At 39.3% G+C, this 20,049-nt stretch overlaps 1 protein-coding gene across 3 annotated transcripts in view; it reads left to right on the forward strand.

Moving 5' to 3' along the window:
* The window catches only part of LOC111145254 (neuregulin 3), a 1,048,204-nt gene that overhangs the window by 445,657 nt on the left and 582,498 nt on the right, over positions 1-20,049 (forward strand). For all 3 annotated transcript variants that reach the window (XM_022500048.1, XM_022500046.1, XM_022500047.1), the window contains exon 2: positions 12,619-12,748. In XM_022500048.1, coding sequence (XP_022355756.1) covers positions 12,619-12,748 — 130 coding nt within the window. The remainder of the gene's footprint in view (positions 1-12,618; positions 12,749-20,049) is intronic.

The raw sequence follows: 20,049 nt of genomic DNA on the forward strand, positions 1-20,049 counted from the left end.
TGTGGGGAAAATGTAATCGTTTTATAATGTGATGGTATATTCCTAAGACCTGGAAATTGTTAAAATGATAAATGGCCTACTGATCAAATGAATTTTAGTTTGTCTGTTTTGAACAGATGTGGCATTTAGGGGTTAACACTGCATTATTGATTTCCTGTATATTTAGTCAGTGCTTTTTTTTTTTTTTTCTCTTTCCTCCCACTTTTTTTTTTTTTAAAGTGTAGATATGTTGAAGTTCAAGTGTCTTATGTTTCCAGAGACTCTTTTGACTTTTAGTGTGTTTTTGCTGTCCCTTCATATTTTTGTGATCCTGATGCTTTGGTTGCATGTTTGATATTCCTTTCCTTCTTGAGCAAACTTCTCATTGCCATGCTTTCTAGGAATTTGTATCTGTCTCACCTCATTTAACATTTCTTTATCTTCTCTTGTGTATCTAGCAATCTGCTAGCTAAGATGGGGGCTGCAGATATAAGACAGCTTGGAGACATAGTCCCTGTACTTGAAGAACCATGTGTTAGTCTTTTCTAGTCCTTTAATACAATTTTCATAATTTTTGTAGTCAGCCAGCAATAAGAACTTCTTAAAGTATCCTACATTTTCTTTGGGAAATTTATCTTAACAGACTTTTCTTCACACTTAGAATTGTAGACAAAATACCCAGGAATGATGGGAGGTGGTGACTAGAATAGGAGTCAGGATTGAAGGGATAATGCTAGGCAAAATAACTCAGACAGAAAGACAGGAACGCTATGATCTCACCTAAATGTGGAATGTGAAGAAGCCAGACTCACAGAAACAGAGTAGAAGGGTGCTTATAAACTCAGTCTCTTGAAGGATCCAATTAAGCACACAGTAGAAGTAGAAACACATTTTCTGTGCAAAAGCGACATTAAGGTGGGTCTAGTTCCCACCTCAGTCCATTCTCCAAGTCCTTCTTAAGTAGATATGACCATGGAGCTCCAAGCCACTGTGGATAGAGCTGCTATCTCTTTGAACTCTATTCAGACATTTGACAGGGTGAGCAAATGCATAAGCAAGGGTTCAGAGGCAGGCCCACAATGTCCATATGGTTGCCATGGCCATGCCTTTCTCATGACCCATATAGAGAAGGAAGTGCTTGAATCTCTGAACAGGGAAATAAAGGATCTCAGTAAAAGCCAGACGTATTAAGGGGAAAAAAATAAGATTTTAAATAAGTGAAGTGAATGATGTTCATTTTTATGAAGAAATTTGGAGAATCGTGTCAATGTTTAGACATTATTTCAAAGCCATAATAGCATGAAAGGGAAATTTGAAAGAGACAGTAATAGAAATTCCCAGTGTTGAGCACTGTCTTTGTTTTAGTTTTTGTACCCATCTATCTTCTCCTGGTACCTACCTTACTCAGTGTTTCATTGTGTGCTGGATCAATGGGCGTGGGGTGGATGGGTGAGAACCTGAATGGGTTACTGAAAAATAGTGCTTTCTGATTGCTCTTCCATTTACTCATAATAGTCACTGACTAATGGAATTTGGCAAGAAGAGGCTTGAATACACACACCTTAAAAGAGTCCAAAACTCAGAGCAGGTGGAATTGTAGAATGCTGAAGAATGGGAGTTGGGCTTCTCTGGGTGTAATTCCTGCCTTTCCATTATGTAACTGTGAAATCCTAAGAAGATTCCTTGGTCCCTCTGTGCTTCAGCTTCTCTTCTGCAAAATGAAGATAATCTTTAAATCTGAATAATAGGTTTATTCAAGCATTATCATCACATTTGGACTTCTAAGGTTTCTGTTTATCCTAAGATTGTCTAGTTTTAGTTGTTACAACCAAGACAGCTAAAGACCGATTTAGACCATGAGAAGGTCCGATATACAGCAGTTTGCTTCATTAATTGTATTAACTATTAAAATATTACAGATGTGTTATTCTAGTTGGCAGATAACCAGTGCTCAAATCTACCTGAATGATGTCTCTCCATGGCATCAAAGATGCCCTGCATCAGAGTTCCCAAACTTCCTCAGTATTAATTCAGATACTAAAGAGTTAAGATTAGCCGAGTAGCCATCCTACTCCACCTTCCATGTGAATCACCAAATACTGGCAATTCTACTTTGTAAGTCTCTCTTGAATCCACGACTTCTTCCCCTGTTATCTCACCTAAAATATGCTATGTAGGCTTGCCTACATGTATGATTGCAACCCTAAAATTAATTATCCACATTACAGTCAGTTTACACAATTGTGCAAAAATACATAAAGATCAGTCATTTCCTTCTGGAAAATCATTCAGTGGCTCTTCCTGGCTTTTATGATGAAGAACAAAACGTTTCCCAGCCCGTCTGTCTCTGTCACCATCTTATATCCATTACCTACCACCTGTTGTCAGAACATAGGCCAGAGTTATTCAGATGGTCCATGTGCAAGTTTCCTGAGGCCTTTGCACACTCTCCTCTCTACAGGGGTCACCCTGTACTCCACATTTTCACAGTGAGCTCTAGTTCATTCAGAGCACATGTTACAAGACAATGAAACATTCCACCAAGGCTACATTCCCATTCAATATTTGTCTTCTCTACAGAATCCTTCAGGTCCTTTTGCCAAGGGCAGGACTCTTCTCCTGGGTGTGTCCCCCTCTCGGAACAAGCTCCTAGTCCCCTAGAAGTGCTCTCTTTGTCTCTCATTCTTTTAAGCAGAGACATTTTGATGGCTACAGAGAGCCTTGAACCACAGATGACACAAAGGTCTGGGAAGCCCAAGTTTTGAGCTGATTTATCAAAGCTAACAAAAATGAGTCTCAGCTTAGAGACAATTCTGATTCACCATGAAAAATAATAACATTTGTTATTCTTTTCATCTGTTTGTCTTATAGACCTTAGGTTTCTGGAAGATGGAAATATGATTTTTTCCTTATTTAGGGTGTGTGTGTGTGTGTGTGTGTGTGTGTGTGTGTGTGTGGTGTTGCATGTTCCTAGTAAATAGCCCATACTGGTTGCCCGATAATTACTCAATAAATATTTATTGAGTGAAAATATGCTATAGGCTAAATGGTTGTGTCCCCTCAAATTTGTATGTTGAACAGTAACACCCAATAATAGGGAGTGGAGTCTTTTGGGGGTGATTATATCATGAGGATGGATGTCTCCTAAATGGAACTAGCATTCTTATCAGAGAGACTCCAGAGAGCTCCCTCACCTCCCATCCCCATGTAAGGACATAGCAAGAAGTCAGCCACCGGTGAACCAGGAAGCCCTCACCAGACATCAAACTTGCTGCCACCCTGATCTTGGACTTCCCAGACTCTAGAATCATCAGGAACAGATTTCTGTTGTTTATAATCCACTCAGTCTATGGTATTCTGTCATGGCCACCCACATGGACTAGGATGATACCCTCACACCAACCCTAAAATACAGACTTTCACCTATTAGAGATGAGACTTTTTAAGATCCCCATAGAGACTTCATTTCTTCTAATCAAACAGTCTTACCAGGTAATTTGAACTGTGAGCTGATGACCCCATAGGCTCAGGAAAGCAGGAGTACGTTACTATAAATAAGTAGCTTAAAAATCCAGGATGTAAGAGGTCCATAGGGGAGCTTATCATGGACACAAAAGCATCTCTTCACACAGGTCTAAAGGGAGGGCATATAACTAGATGTATTTATTTATTATTATTATTTTTTTTTTGCAAAAGGACCTTGTCTTCTGTCTGGTCCCAAATAAAGTCATGCAGTACTTGGTGGGGTATCATGTGCTTATTTGGAAACATCACAGTCTGGCTGCCAGAGGGACCACTTTCCACTGTTTCAGACATCCCCTTACTTACACATGAGCAGCAGCATTGGAAATCAGAAATGGCATTATAACTGCATATGAAATCCAATACTGTCAGCTGAGGAAAGACTATGACCCTTTGCAGGTGACTGGCCAGTCTTGAATTTTGAAGGGAGGATGAGTGCTGAGGTTATTTGGGTGAGGCCTTTCGAGCTTCTCCAGCATAGAGACCTCAGCTAACACACTTCATTCATGTCCCCGCCTATCTTCTAAGTCAGGTGCATCAAGGAATTTTAATCAGATGCCATTTTAGATCTGAATCCCTCAGCCATTTTAGATCTGAATTCCACACCATGTTCCCAAAGCAACTTTCTATTGGGATTTGATTTCCTTTTTGGGATTTGATTTCCTACACAAGAATGCCTTTCAAAATGGGACTGCTGTCCATGCTGGGGACAATGTTCTGTTCTCTGTGACTCTTTACTTCCCAGATGCACCTTTACATGGCATAGAGTGGGTGAACCGTGCCCCCCCCCCCTTGCAACAACCTCCCATGCCATCTGCCTGAGATCTACTGTGAGGCTTCTGCAAGTCCACAGGTGACATACTCACCTTGAGAGCACAAGCACACTGGAGCCACCTACAACTCCCATCGTGTTCTCGTTATACAAAATCACAAAACACTTCCTCATTTGTTTTCCCACATGTGTCCAACATAGAAGACTCCCTGGGACTTCACTTTCCTCTTTTCCTCTCACATTCATCTCACACCACCAGCACACACGTACCTTCAGCATGATAAGGTAAGCACCCCCTTGTACCTCCATAGCTGTAATAGTGTGTGTAGAGATAAATGAGTAAAAAAAAAAAATCTGTGTTTGGGGTGCCTGGGTAGCACAGTTACTTAAATGTCCAACTCTTAGTTTCTGTTTAGGTCACGATCTCAGGGTTGTGGGATAGAGCCCCATGGTGGGCTCCATGTTCAGCATGGAGTTTGCTTGAGATTTTCTTCTTCCTCTGCCCCTACTCACCACCACCCCCCCACCATGATTATGCACTCTTTCTCTTTCTCTTTCTCTTTCTCTCTCTCAAATAAATAAATACACATTTTAAAAAAGTATCTATGATCATGATGGGAATGGCCCCAAGGCTGACTGATGAAGATTAGGATTTTTTTTTTAATTCTCATGGGTTTCAAAGGAAAAGTAAATAGTCATATATCTTTAATAAATATTTATATGTTTGTTTACTCAAGAACTTTCTCCCAGATTCAAATCTCTTGCCTGCCAAGTATGCACAGAGGTGATGTTCAAAGTATTTAATAAGTAGTATGGAAAGGACAGGATTAATCTGAATAAATCTGTCCAGAGCTGGAGCAGTCAACAGGATCAATGGTGTGGTTAGTTGAGTTCGAGAATCAGTTTGTGGAGGAAGAGTAAGACGTGGGCTTTCTATAGATTTATTTCTAGGTGCCTTCGAGATGTCCATCAGGAAGGGAAAGGTGGGCCTATTGAGCTCATAAACACCAGTAGGCTGGAGGTCTAACTATGAGAGTTACCAGCATGTTGGCAATAGGATCCACCAAAGCAGCTGGTTCTCAGAGAATTATCTGGAGAGCTTGTTAACCGAGTATCCCACCACTCACTCCTGGTTTCTCGTGCACTAAGTTTGGGATGGGGCTCATGAACTTGACAGGTAATGCTGATGCTGCTGAAAAGCAGGAGGAAAATCAACATTAGGTGATAATATAGGAGCCAATGAAAGGTTTTTCCCAGAGTGGGGAGTGGCTGAGTACAGGTGCTTCTGAGAGTTCAAACAAGATGAGAAAAAAATGTGCAAACATCCATCCAGTGGATCTAGACATGCCTAGTGACACAGATGGGACCATTTCAGTGAACCACATGGGGAGCAGAGATGGTATCTAGGAAGCATGTAGCACAGTACCTAGAAGCCGCCCAAGGGTTTGTGACAAGACAAGGACTCCAGTGACAGTAGCTGCCATTCTAACTGTTCTTGCTGAATGCAGTTTGTCTAGGCGTATGTATGCATCAGGTAGAAGGAAATAGATTCAGCTGGAGGATAAACTCTGCAATTTCCAAATAAATGCATTTCTATCGAACAAGCTATGTCTTGTGCAGGCTTATTTAAACTGGTGCAGTCTTTAGAAGCAAGATTTCAAACTGTAGGGTGACAGGTATGTCATGCAAACTTAAGAAGGGTCCTTTCTACAATTGCTGTGGTAGTGGATGGCTCTGGGATACATCAGGAGCTATCAGTTCTCACAGCAGCCCCATGACTCAATGGAACTGATAGATTCCTTGCCCCACATTCCCCATTTCTCCCATGCCTGTAGAGTGAACGATGTCTGGTCTCTGGCAGCAGGAAGAAAGCTAACTTTGCCTCTTGCCAGCTGAGGAGTGGTTTGTTTCCCTGTTTCCTGCATTCTTCTTGCGATTTTCCTTAACCGTTAAATATTTTATAAGTCAGTCTCCTGCCAGTGCTCCTTACTGGGTACCTAATAAATGGCAGATTCAACTGGGAATGGTAATGTAGGCGGTAGGTTTCATTTATACCACTCCCATGGAATGGGCGAGTCTGCTGGAGTTCATGACCATATTTAAATGGGTGCTGGCCTGTAAAGGTGTTTTGCTAATCCTAAAAGCTTTTAGACTGCATCTTAACTTGTCTTAGAGAATTCTCATGAACTCAGTCGGAGGAAGGAAGAAACTGGTCGATGACTTGACATTTGCAAGCCGGGAGTGCGTGGAGTGGATCTGGGGTTTATGCGGCGTGTGATCATTTTCCTTCCTGAGGTGCTGTCTTGTTCTTCATATCTAGAATTCCATTCCCCATGCCGATGAAGTCTTGCTCATTCAATACCCAGCTCCAGTGCCAACCCTTTGGGAAGCCTTCAGAGATAACTATAGCCTGAATTAGGCTCTCCCTTTATTTTGATTATCTACTGCAATTATTATCTGTAATAGTCTATTTAGCGCCTTGTTCCCGCAACAAAATCTGTGTTCCCACAGTGTGCAGTGTTGTGCTGGCAACAAAGAAAGCCTCAATAAGTAATATTCAGGTTCAACTTAGTACTTAAAGGGGAAAACCAGTCATTGTTTTAATTCATGAAAAAATTAACTTTCATGGCAAAATCTGCAGGGATTTCTGTTTCCCAGGCTTACATTTTCTTCCCATTTTTCCTTTAATGAATTAACTACCACCACTTCCCACTGTGCGTTTAATTACTGTACTGATTGCTTACTATGTATGCTACATGGTGTGGAAAGAATACAAAACTTGAAAGCAAAGCACTCTCCCTGACCTCCCTGGGGATAGAGACCAAAACCTATAAAAAATATAAGAAAGCACATTAAATGACATATAACAAGTGCCAGATGAGTGGTCTGGATAATTGTACAGCCCCTGTGGTCTCAAGTGAATGGGCACTAGTTCCTCATGATAGCAACTACGCTTTCTTGGCCTGAGACCTTGAACTTTGGTCATGGTGCTTGGAAGACCTGTCCTTAGCACCATCTCTGTTCATCTGAAGCTTAACATTCCTTTGTCCTCTCTTTTCGAATATCATCCCTCCTTTTTACTCTCCTCCCATGCCCTCTTCCCATGGACTTCGTTTTTTCCCCTTCTCTCATCAATTTCTATACACTTTACCTAAATTGCTTCTGAAGCTCTTCTTGAGTCTTAACTTCTAAACATGTATTCATAGGGAGTTTTTCTTTTATGAAAAACATGCACGGTTTTCAGTATAGGACATTTAGAAAAATGCTCGTGTTTAAGAAGATCATTCTTCTATAAATACCTGTTGTGTTCACCTCTGTGTCAGGCCGTCCATAAGACCTTTGATCAAAGATGAGAAGATCCTCTCTGTCCCCCAGGAGCTCATGGCCTGGTCAGATGGGAGATCCCTGGGCTGATGCAGGGAAGTGAATGATCTGAGAAGGAGTTATTCTGGAATAAGAGAGAACCTTGAATAAACAAATGGGAATTCATGGGACTAGTAGGCTTCTCCTTGTTTACTTACCTGAGACTTCATCCATGTGATTTTTTTTTTTAAGTTTTTTTTTTTTAAAGATTTTATTTATTTATTTGATAGAGAGTGAGAGAGAGAATGACAGGGGAGAGGGTCAGAGGGAGAAGCAGACTCCTCAGGGAGCTGGGAGCCCGATGTGGGATTCGATCCCAGGGTTCCAGGATCGTGACCTGAGCCGAAAGCAGTCGCTTAACCAACTGAGCCACCCAGGTGCCCCCATCCATGTGATTTTTTTTTGAAGACAATCAAAACCTCTATAAGAAATTCGTTTATCAGGTTACATTCCTAGAAACAGAAGATGCCCTTTGAATTTTAAATACATAACAAATAATACCATATATTGTGGTCAGTTTAGTGTACTAGACTATAGTAAAAGTGAATCAGTTTTAAGTATATAAACAGGTTGCAAAAATGCTGGATAAGTTTACCATGAGAGTTCCATACCTGATCGTTAAAGCGTCCCAAGGTTATTTAAGGTCATGATAGCTTGGAGTTAGATCACATGCATTATGTCATCCTTCCAAATGTCCTCTATTTCCTGTTTAGAACAAAATACTCACCTGGACATTTTAAATCCTATGGGGTCACTTTCAGGCACAAAAAGGTAATGAAGAGGTATACCTCATACTTTATTGTTGTCTCAGTTGCATTTATGTTCTATTTTAGATGTTTGTAGTATATTTTATATGTAAGACCAAATATATACATACATGCACTGGTAAGTAGATATGCAGATATTGGAGGGTGTCATCTAAAATTATTGTTGTCTCTTTGGTGGGCTGAATTTGGTCATGAGTGATAAAAAGCCTAATAATCACTAGGCCAGGCACAGTTTACTTATTTACCTTATTTACTACTTTACAAAAGTGGGTAGGTGGTCTGAGAGTTAGTATAATGGCCTAGTAATTCCATTAAGAAATTTTTCTGTCTTTCCATTGACATATTTGGCATGATGCCTTACAAGTGTAAACTTTTACCTCACAGTGAATTTTATTTACTTCGCCCAATACCTTGTGATTTTAGGTGAGTGATAAATGGACACTGTGTAGTGAAGTGTTTAGGTAAATTCTAAGGTTTCATATTTATTGATGATTGCAGTCTACTGATAGAAGGAGAAAGCCTAGCATTCTGTTACTGTTTATTGGATTAAGATGTTAAAAATTAAGATGTTAAAAAAGAGCCTGGGTGGCTCAGTGGGCCTCTGCCTTTGGCTCAGGTCATGATCCCAGAGTCCTGGGATCAAGCCCCGCTTGACTCTCTGCTCAGCAGGGAGCCTGCTTCCCTTCCTCTCTCTCTGCCTGCCTCTCTGCCTACTTGTGATCTCTGTCAAATAAATAAACAAAATCTTAAAAAAAAAAAAAAAAGATGTTAAAAATACTTAACGGTGGTGTTTCCTTGAATCCAATCAAGTCATTACAAGGGATAAACATGTGTATTTGTGTTAAGTTTTGGATTCTCTAAGCTATGGAAATAGAAAACCTGAGTACATGTTAAGCCTGACATCTCTGTATTCTCTCACCCAGGACTTTTGCAGAGGCATTTGCTTGGGCTTCTTCTGAAGCACTGAAATGTGCTGATAGACGATAACGTGATGGGGAAGGCAGTTGGTAGAATGGGGAGGTAATCGCTGGAGACAGCATTTGTCAGATGAAAACTAATTGATTGTAATTGCTTTGCCATTGTATTGCTCTTGGAGTCTGTAGCTTGTTAAAACCACTGATTGTAAAATAAGGATCTCACTTTTTATGCTGTAGGTTATGTTAATGAAAAGCTGTTCTTAGAGGAATGATCAGTGAATATCAATAAATGGGTAATAAGAAATTAAAGGAAAACTTAACTAACTGATCATGAGTTAATATACTTCAGCAGTCAGGGTAGCAATCAACTGTGTGGTGTTTCATATTGAATATTTTGCTCAGAGCTCTTGAATTTTAAATATTTCCAGTAGAAAGAAAGATTGATTCTGTGTAACTATTTATTGCAAACTATCTTGCATAATGGATCTTCTCTGTAGAGGAGATCTCCTGGAAAACAGAAAATGTGTCTGTTTTGCAGAGCCTTTATTTTGTGCCAAAGTATTAACAGATAGATATTTTGAAGTGGAAAAATAAGTTTCTGTTGTACTACCAAAAATAGAGGATATTAGATGTGGGCTGTTTCGATGCCCAAATTATATGAGCAGTATATAAGTGAAGACTTCTGTGAATCTGAGGACGATGTGTGTTTTTCCAATATTCCTCAATATTAAAGTAGGTATACTAAAATGGTAATATTGGTGTGAAATTATATCTAACTTGTGAGATATGCATTAACTCTTAAATGATTGTGATGGTGTCTTTAATGATCATATCTTTTACCAAGGGCATTTAAAGTGTTAGCAGTGTTAGAGTGATCCAGATTTATTGAAGACATTTTTTCCTGAACACCAATTGTGATTCAAGGCTCCACCTCTGATCTTAAGGAAACACACAGACTAAAGAAACAGATAAACATGTGAACAAATGGCTACTTGCAGCATTGAATGTTGAAGCAGTGATGTGAGTGATAAAAGGTGTTCTGGAGACACAATGGGAAAGTAAACTTTAAGGATTTCTAGTTGTCTTCCAGCAAAGAAAAAGATGGTCCAGGAAGAAGAAGCAGTGTGACAGTTCCTGGTGTTTGGAGAAATAGAAAAGTAATTGGTAATGAAGTTGTGTGTCTTGGGTCACAAGATGACACCAGAGGGCAAATTCCACATGGTTTATGTGCGTCTCTGAGGAATTTGGACTTATTCCTATGGGGATAGGGGTCCGCTGAGGATTCTAAGATGTGGGAAGGGTATGAGTGAATTTCCTTTTAGGGCAGTCACTTTCCCCTCAGTTTGGTTAAAGAACAGGAAAAGAGGCTCACAGTGGCTTCCAGTTACTGAGCTGGTTGGTTATAATAACCCACGTTATTGAACATTATTGTTAATCTAGATCTGAAAAAGGGAATTAAAGGAGCTTGAATGCAGAATCATTTATTCACCTTTGACTTTTTATTTTATTTTATTTTTTAAATATTTGTTTATTTGAAAGAGAAGGAGAGAGAGAGAGTATGAGCAGCGACAGGGAGGAGAAGAGAGAGAGCATCTTAAGCAGACTCCCCACTGAGCCTGCAGCCCGACTCCAGACTCGATCTCATCACCCTGAGATCATGAGCTGAGCCGAAATCAAGAGTTGAGCACGTGACTGACTATGCCACCCAGATGCCCCCCTCTTTGACTTTTTAAATATATTTTTTCTCCAATGTGGCAGTGGAGTTGGTGCTAATACTTCAGTTGCTTAAAACTGTGAGAATAGGGGCGCCTGGGTGGCTCAGTGGGTTAGAACCTCTGCTTTCGGCTCAGGTCATGATCCCAGGGTCCTGGGATCGAGTCCCGCATCAGGCTCTCTGCTCAGCGGGGAGCCTGCTTCTCTGTCTCTCTCTGCCTGCCTCTCTGCCTACTTGTGATCTCTGTCTGTCAAATAAATAAATAAAATCTTAAAAAAAAAAAAAAACTGTGAGAATAGAATATGTGCGTGTGATAACAGAGTATGTATCTAGTAGATAGGACATACTTATGGCTAGTTTCATATTTAGGAAAAGGATGCAGACATACAGCTTAATTTAAAAATTTTAGTAATTATGATTTTAAAGCAAATGTTTAAAATAATGCTTAAAAATGACAGTAATTTGGTTCTGTTAGGTATATGCCAGAAACATTCTTCACATTTGAGGTTCTGTTTCAGAATTTGGAATATTTGCATTTTAATTACATAAGAAAAGGGGAAAAAAAGTAGAAGAATAATTGGTTCAGCTATTAGCCCATTAGAGCTGTAACTAAAAACAAACAAAAAACTCTTAGAAACTGACATCGGTTTCCACAGAACAGTCGCAATATGCATTGATCAGATGTTTAATGACATTTGGCAACAATGAAGGGAAGGAGATCCTGTTTCAATCTTTCATGCAACATGTTTGTTAAAAACTGAGTGAGCGAAAGCGGGTTTGAGGTGTTTGACTGCAGAATCATTCCACTTTTACTGTTATCGTGTCCTCAGTGGGGGCTTATAGAGTGATTCCAATTGCTAAAATGTAGTGGAGAAATTTAGAAAACTGAATACAGTGCTTGTCTAAGTAAGCCGGGGCTGTTTTAACACACAGAAATTTATTTCTCACAGTTTTAGAAGCTGGGAAGTCCAAGATCTAGGTGCCTGGAGATTGAGTGTCTGGTGCGTGGTGAGGACTTCCTAGCTCATAGAGCACTATCTTCTTATGACTGCGATGGGCGACGGAGGTTTCTGGGGCCCTGTTATAAGGGTACTAATCCCATTCATGACTTAATCCCCTCCCACAGGCACACCTGTTGGTACCATCTCATTGTGATTACGTTTTACCCTGTGAGTTTGGGGGAACACACACCACTCAGTCATGAAACGTCATATCCAGCTGCATTTCTTCAGTCCAGTGGAGGGTCTGTGCTCTCTCTAGAGGTGAAGGGTCAGCACGTAGAAGTCCTCAGTGCGGGGCGCCTGGGTGGCTCAGTGGGTTAAAGCCTCTGCCTTCAGCTCAGGTCATGATCCCAGGGGCCTGGGATCGAGCCCCGCATCGGGCTCTCTGCTCAGCGGGGAGCCTGCTTCCCCCTCTCTCTCTCTCTGCCTGCCTCTCTGCCTACTTGTGATCTCTGTCTGTCAAATAAATAAAAATCTTAAAAAAAAAAAAAAAAAAAGTCCTCAGTGCACAGATCCCGGCCAGGGTTTTGACCTGGGATGACCGACTGTGTTGCTGACAGCAGTTCTGTGTTTCCGTTGACAGATACAACGACGTATTCCACGGAGCGGTCTGAGCACTTCAAACCCTGCCGAGACAAGGACCTCGCATACTGTCTCAATGATGGCGAGTGCTTTGTGATCGAGACGCTGACAGGATCCCATAAACACTGTCGGTAAGCCACTGGTGGCCGCCGGGGGCAGGCCCTTCGAGAGGCCTGGCGGCAGAGGGTGGTGATTGAGGTCTGGAGTGTACGTGGGATGCATTTAGTCTAGTTGTTGGAATGGCAAACTCAGGAGTCGTAATATGGGGAGGGGCAAGGCTGGTGACTTTAGTATTTGAGAAAAGTAAAACTGAATTAAAATAGACAAGATCAGAATTTTACCTAAGCAAAGACAGGTTTACATTTATATCTATCACTTTAATAGAAATAATTATTTACTCCCTTTAGAAGCCTGCATTTTTGGTGTGGGACTTAGACACATTGGCCTGTATGCAGCAATAACCCTTTCTTGAGAAACTACAGACTGTGGCAGGACAAAGCAAACTGCTCATCTAAGATCACGCAGCTCAGTGTTGATTGTGAACCAAACCCCAGACTGTAACTGTGTCCAGAGAAGACTGGAGCTCATCTTGATTCTGCCCTCATTTATTAATTTCATTATTTTTTAACACCTCTCTTGATAAAATGCTCTCCAGCAAGATGTTGTAAATGAAATCATAGTCCTGTTATAGTCGAGGTAGAGGACTACTTAGGGAAAATTCCCAGTAGAGATCAGGAGGTGTTTAATTGGTTTTTAGAGACTTAAGGTTATATAAATGCTAAAAATAAAAAACAGGTGGAGCTAAATAGTGCACTTGTAAGCACTGCAGCTTTAAGGTTCTGTAGAAGAATCAAATTAGCATCCCCAAAATATTTCCCACTGAGCTTTTATTTCCAGCACTACCCGGGTAATTTGTTTTTTTCTTGCAATTGTATATGCTTCAGTGATCATATGTGTCCACACCCCTTTCCTTCTCTTTATTTACTTTTCTCATATGACACACTTATTAAATTAATTATTCTGAATCATGAAGCATGGAAAATTATGACTTTTTCCTCTATATATTGCTATTATGAAGCTTCATTCTGTGTTGTTTTATTAAGACGGCATTGAGAAATGCACCTTGTAGTTAGGAGCTTCGAACATGTTGGCAAATTCTGCCTGACTCTAAGGGCCAGCTTCAGTCCACAAGGAAGATGAGTTGTCCCAGTGGGCAACACAGGTTTGGAAGAGCCAATACGTGACAGTGGTCTTCTGTCAAGATAAACAGGACGGGATCTGCCCTCACGGTTGAGAACATGGCTTCCATATGACTTGGGGACTACAGTACATTTACCCTACTTACAAAATTTACACCCCATTTCTGTCCTCTGTGAAACTAGGTTGGGGATGAAGGGAAGTGGGAATGCTCCTTCCCACATCCCTCTTCTTGTGTTATATTTATTAGGTCAGTGTAGACAGAGGTAGAAAGCACACAAATGACTTTAAGACCTCCAGGGAGAAGCCAAGAGTGATCTACCCACTCCAAGCATGAATTGTATCCAAGCTCTCCTAGATCCTCAACCTCACATTAAAGAGATCGTCATGTGGAAGTGGATAGTGCCGTCAGTTAAGTTTGAATTCCTAATCGATTGGTGGAGGGATTAATCAAAAGTATCACCTAAAGCAGTGACTTTTAGGATGGTGTTTTACCCAAAGGAGGGATCAAATCAGGCCCCACACAGTATGCAGGTGGGTAAGATTAATCTTTTTGAAAACTGAGAATGTTGCAAATAACAAAATAATTCTTATTCTTTTTCAACATACAGCCTCACTCTATTCTGGATTAGTTCATGGTATATTAGTTTGCTAGGGCTGCTGTAACAAAGTATCTCAGATTGAGTGGTTTAAGCAAGAGGAATGCATTTTATCAGTTCTGCAAGCTAGAAATCCATACTCCAGGTGTTGGCAGAGTTGTTTCCTTTTGGTCTCTCTCCTGGGCTTAGGGATGGCCATCTTCTTGTGTCTTCTCATTTTCTTCCCTCTGGATGTGTCTGTATTCACATTTTCTCTTCTTATAAGGACACCAGTCGTATGGCTCTATTTTAATTCACTTATCTCTGTAAAGACCCTTTCTTTAAATATGCTCGCATTCTGAGTTACTGGAGGTTAGGACTTCAACATATTAATTATTTGGGAGACAAATCCAGTCTATGATACTATGATAATCGATCTCAGGTCTGGGAAAAATGTCTTTTGCTTTTGTGCATATATGCATGCTTAATTTTTTTTTGCCTACACAAGTGGAGATACATCTATGATTCAGTGGGGGATATATATATATATCCCCCATATTATATATATATATAATTTTGACCTTCTGTCTTCATATTTCTTGCATATTTCAGCACAGACAACCTGTTATTTAACATAGAGTCACAACATAGCTAATCATGACAGAAGACCAGCCTAAGACAGAATTGGAACTCAAGTAGGTTAATAGATGTCTATAAATCTCCTACTAGAGTGTATGAATAAATCACACATTGCATGTGCCCACTATTCATCTCCTGGGCTTTGCTGTGAATAAAAAGCTTACATTTGTTCCTGCATCAGCCACTTCTAAGAATCCCCATGTAGTTATTAATAATGTGTTATTTTGTATAGCACTCTATTTAAGTACCATGTTTCATTCATTGTTCTCCATTCGGCAAATGTTTATTGAGCACCTCCTATCACCAAGATATTGTTGAATAAATACATACAGAAATGAACTTAGGAATTAAATGGTGCTGTACTTTGTAATGCACTTGGAGTAAGTGAAGTAGTTTATTGTCGGGAAGTAAGAAAAACAAGGGGAAGTATTTTCACGTGACTGGCATGCTACCGGGGGTATCTGTGATATATTACCAACTGGGCCATGTTTCAAGTTAAATAAAAAACACAATTCAGTATATTAGAGCAATGGTATGTAGGGGTGTCTGTGAATCTACAGTAAATGTTTTACTTGTGACATTCAGATCTAAGAGAAATCAAGATAATATTTTTTAATATTTTAAAAGTAAATTGCAAAATATAAATAAATAAATAAATAAATTGCAATCCTATGATAAATCCTGTGACTGGGAGCCCATGAATCAAAAAACTTTTTCTGTGTTGAAAAAGATTGATGATGCTTTAACACTTTTCAGTTTACTTGCCTAAGAATAGTAGATGCAAACCTACCTAGATCATCTCTGATAGAGATCCTGAAAGTGTTTGCTCAAATGTGTTAACAGCATGAATGTAGAGATGAGGGAGGTTTCATATTTTTCACTATTATTTTCTTACTCAATAGTGTATTTTCACATGCTATTTTTAGTATTTAGAAATTATAGAGCAAGCTAATGAAAATTTAAGAGCATACTAAGATTCTCAAAATAACCCAACAGAGGGATTTTAAAGAAAAAACAGACAAACTTGGTCTTGCTGAATTTAAAATATGCTATAAAGTCCTAGATCATTGGCTGACAGACTGGCAATACCAGAATCAGGTATGTTCTGGAACTTAGTGTAGAGTAAGGAGGGATCCATAAATCAGAAGGAAAATGAGAGCCTGATTGCTCAGTAAATTTGGTTGGTGATCAGATAAAACAAATCAAATTTGGGTTTTTACTTTCCTTCTTTATATGAAAAGTTATTTTTAATGAATTCAAGAGTTAATGTAACTAATAAAGTCTTGAAGAAAATGGTAAATAAAATTACATATTTATGACAGCAATTGAAGGGACCTTTTGAACAAAAAGCAATGGAGGGAAAAAATAAACATCCTGGCTAAACCTTGCTTTTTGGTCTGGATACTATAAATCAGAAATTAAAAGATGAATCACCAGTAAATGGTATAATAAAATATGGCAAGGAATTAATATTCTGAAGAAGTCACGTAAATCAACTAGTATAACATGAAAATTAAGTCTCAGTAGGAAAACGGACAATAAGGGGAACGTATTCTTCCCTTAAAAAGGAATACAAATAACAAATAAACATGAAAAATACTCAGCCTCACAAAGAAATGCAAATTAAATTTTTTTTTTTTTGCCTGTTATATATTTAATGATTTTAAAAAGCAAATAGTTTGCTGAGAGTAGAGTAAAAGCACATTCTCATTTACTACCTGAGGGAATACATTTTGTTAAGTATCTCCTATATGTAATGTTTCAAAATATTTATATTGTTTCTAAAAATGCAGTATACAGAAATGTGTATGTAGATTTATTTCTAAGAATATTCACCACAGGTTTATTTGTATTAGAAAAAAAAAAAACCTGAAATTATAATTTTAAATACATTAGAATACACCTATGCATTGGATGAAATCAACCTAATTGGAATTTTCATAATGTTTTAGGGCCGTGAGAATGCTCGTTATATCATGATATATATATGAAAATCAAAATATTCTAGGGGCACCTGGATGCTCAGTGGGTTAAAGCCTCTGCCTTTGGTTCGGGTCATGATCCCAGGGTCCTGGGATCGAGCCCTGCATCGGGCTCCCTGCTCAGTGGGGAGTCTGCTTCCTCCTCTCTTTCTCTGCCTGCCTCTCTGCCTACTTGTGATCTCTGTCTGTCAAATAAATAAATAAAATCTTTACAAAAAAATATTCTAAACTTGAGCATGCAATAGCAGTCCAATTCTAAAAAAGAGCTTAGTAAAAATTAAAAAAAAACTAATAGGTTTTATAACTATTTTCTTCTTCAAACATTATGAATTTTCTAAGATCTGTACATTACACACATATTTCATTTATGTAATACCTGGTTAAGACACTTGACCCCTTGCTTCTCATGTTTCCATTAAGAAAGATAGATAGTGTCCCTGGCTCTGTTAAATCAAGGTCATTATAGTTCATTATTATTAGGCTGATAAGAGAAGTTCCAATTAAGCCCTTCTAGATTAAATACTGCAAAGTCCATTTGAATGTGTCTGCTCCTTCTTTTATTAATAATTCATTTACACTTTTTACGCTAATTCTTTTCCGTGCTGAATCCATGTGTTTTGAAACCTAAAAAAAGAAAAAAAGAAATAATAGAAAGATATATCCTACAGTAATAAAGCTGGGTGAGAAGGAAAGCAAGTCACTAGAAACTTATTGAATCAAAATATTCTGAATAAAAGCAGAATATTCTTGAACATGTTTTTTTTTTAATGTCATTTCTAGAAATTTTAAGAACTTGGGAAATGGTGCTATCTGTAATCTATTTCACTAGAGTGAGAGAGGGAGCCATTGTGACTGAAAAGATTGGTAGGCATTTGACTGGGCCAAACTTGTTTTGAGGCCAAATTCAAGTTAAAAGGATGTGCCTCTCCTGAATTGAAGCTCATTAGATGTTTCGGCAACCTTGCTATAAAAATGGATTTTCAAAACTTTGGAAAGTGTAGCATTTTAGCTGAATTTGATCTGAAGCGATCATTTTGGAAATTTGTCAAGCAATTCACTTGGAAGATGCTTGACTCACATGAAATATGGAACTGCTAGAAAAAGGGAGAAGCAGTCCAACAGCAGCCGTTGCTCGAGGCTGTACTTCCATAAATGGGCTGATGGACTGGGCAGTCAGTGATGTGGATGAAATGCTCCCAGGATTTGGGGAGCAGAGAAAGCAATTGAAAGGAGGAGGAGACTTTTGAGAAGTTGCTGTTCCTTACTTTGTCTCATTCTGCCTGTGTAGGTTTTGAAACAAAGCTTCCATTTTTAAGAGCATTGACTGACACAGTGTAACCATTTCCTGATGATATACTATATAAAATTACAGGACCCTCCCTGTTAGTGCTTTGCTCTGTGACTTTGGACGTCCATTAGCTCTCCCACCCAGTGAGGGTCCTCTTTATCAAATGATTCTTCAGTAAGTGCTCTGAGCGCAGCAGCTAATGATTCCCCATGGTTGACGCAAGGCAGAAGGGAAATGGAGTTTGGCACACATCCCTGAACTCCATTGGCAGGACATGATGGAGGCTGAAATATCTCTAAATCCAGGTCTAGTGGCAGAGTCCCTGCAGAATGGAGTTGAATAACAGGGCGAAGAGCCTCAGAAGAATTTTCAAGTTCATTAGTTAAATGTTCATGAAAATGTTTGCCACAGTCTGGATATAATTTGAGTAATTTGCAATAGCCATGTTCATAACAGGCTGTCTACTGATTGCCCCTGATGTGGACAAATGAGCCAAGAGATAACTGTTTGCCTCATTTCTGTGGATGAAGTTTGTGAAACTTAAAAAAGTGGCTTAAAAAGCAAAGAACAACAGTACAGTGAACATAATTGCAATTTGATGACACGTAGGCATTGGATCACTTCTATTTTAACCTGTTTGCACTGGACCCCAGCTTTTTTCTTAAAGGGCCACTTAAATATTGTGCATAAGTCCCGAGAAGCACATTTGATTGAGAATAGAAACATGTTTTTAGTTAATAGTCAAAGATTCTTCCCTTATTTTAATGTTTCTGACTTGATTGGGAGCTCTAGTTGAAACGTGAAATGGTGTTTCTTGAGGTGACTGTTGTGATTTGGATTTCGTGTATCAAAGAATTGACATCCATGTGTCTTTTAAATAGCTTCCTTGTATGATTTGGGGTAAGAGGTACATGAGGCAAATATGAGCATTTAAGACCATCCTGAATTAAAAGCTCTGCCCAGCTTTACACTGGCTGTATGAGGTTTCTCTGCAAGGCATTGAACCACAGCCTCCTGTCCTGTGTTGAAGAGAGTCAGTCAGACAGACAGACAGACAAATACTGGTCCTAAAGATTGATAGAAGAATGAAAAGTAGCAACATCAAGAAAACTCTAAATACACAGTAGACACTATGTATGTGATATTATTTTTCCTCGGTTCTTTTCTCTTCTCCCTTCTGCTTATATTGAAACCAAACCAAAGCATGTTTGCTGCAGTCCTGTGGGAGAAATTGAGTGGGTGTCATCTGTATATTTGATTAAGAGGGGACTCGGGTTTTAAAAGGTGAGAAGGGGCAGGCTAGAAAATTCCTTGTGCATTCCGAGGGCTAAGGCTTCTCACTGCTTATTTGGAGACTCTGACAAATTAGCCAGTTTCTGTTATTTCCCCCAAGTTTGCAACCGGTTCTTGATGTTCCAAGAATTTCTTCTTGCTGAACATTGCTTTAAGAGGAAGAAGTGTTTCTCCTCTCCTGCTTCATCAGTGTAACTTGCCTTCATTGTGTCGATGATTCCCATTTGGACTGGCTGGTTAGCTTCAGTCCTCCACCATGGACTCGCAGGTGAACAACTTACACATAGTCTCTGTGACTGTTTTCTTACCTGTTAACTGCGGACGATAACATTCCTGCTTCATAAGATCATTGTGAGGATTGATATAAGTAAAATGTACTTGTCTAGTGTAAACACGTGCTGGATTTAATGGAGTCAGTGTGGTTGAATATACTAAGCTGTGCATGTATACAAAGC

The sequence above is a fragment of the Enhydra lutris genome, unplaced genomic scaffold, assembly GCF_002288905.1.
Source record: "Enhydra lutris kenyoni isolate GAN:26980312 unplaced genomic scaffold, ASM228890v2 scaffoldscaffold12, whole genome shotgun sequence".
Taxonomy (NCBI): Eukaryota; Metazoa; Chordata; class Mammalia; order Carnivora; family Mustelidae; genus Enhydra; species Enhydra lutris.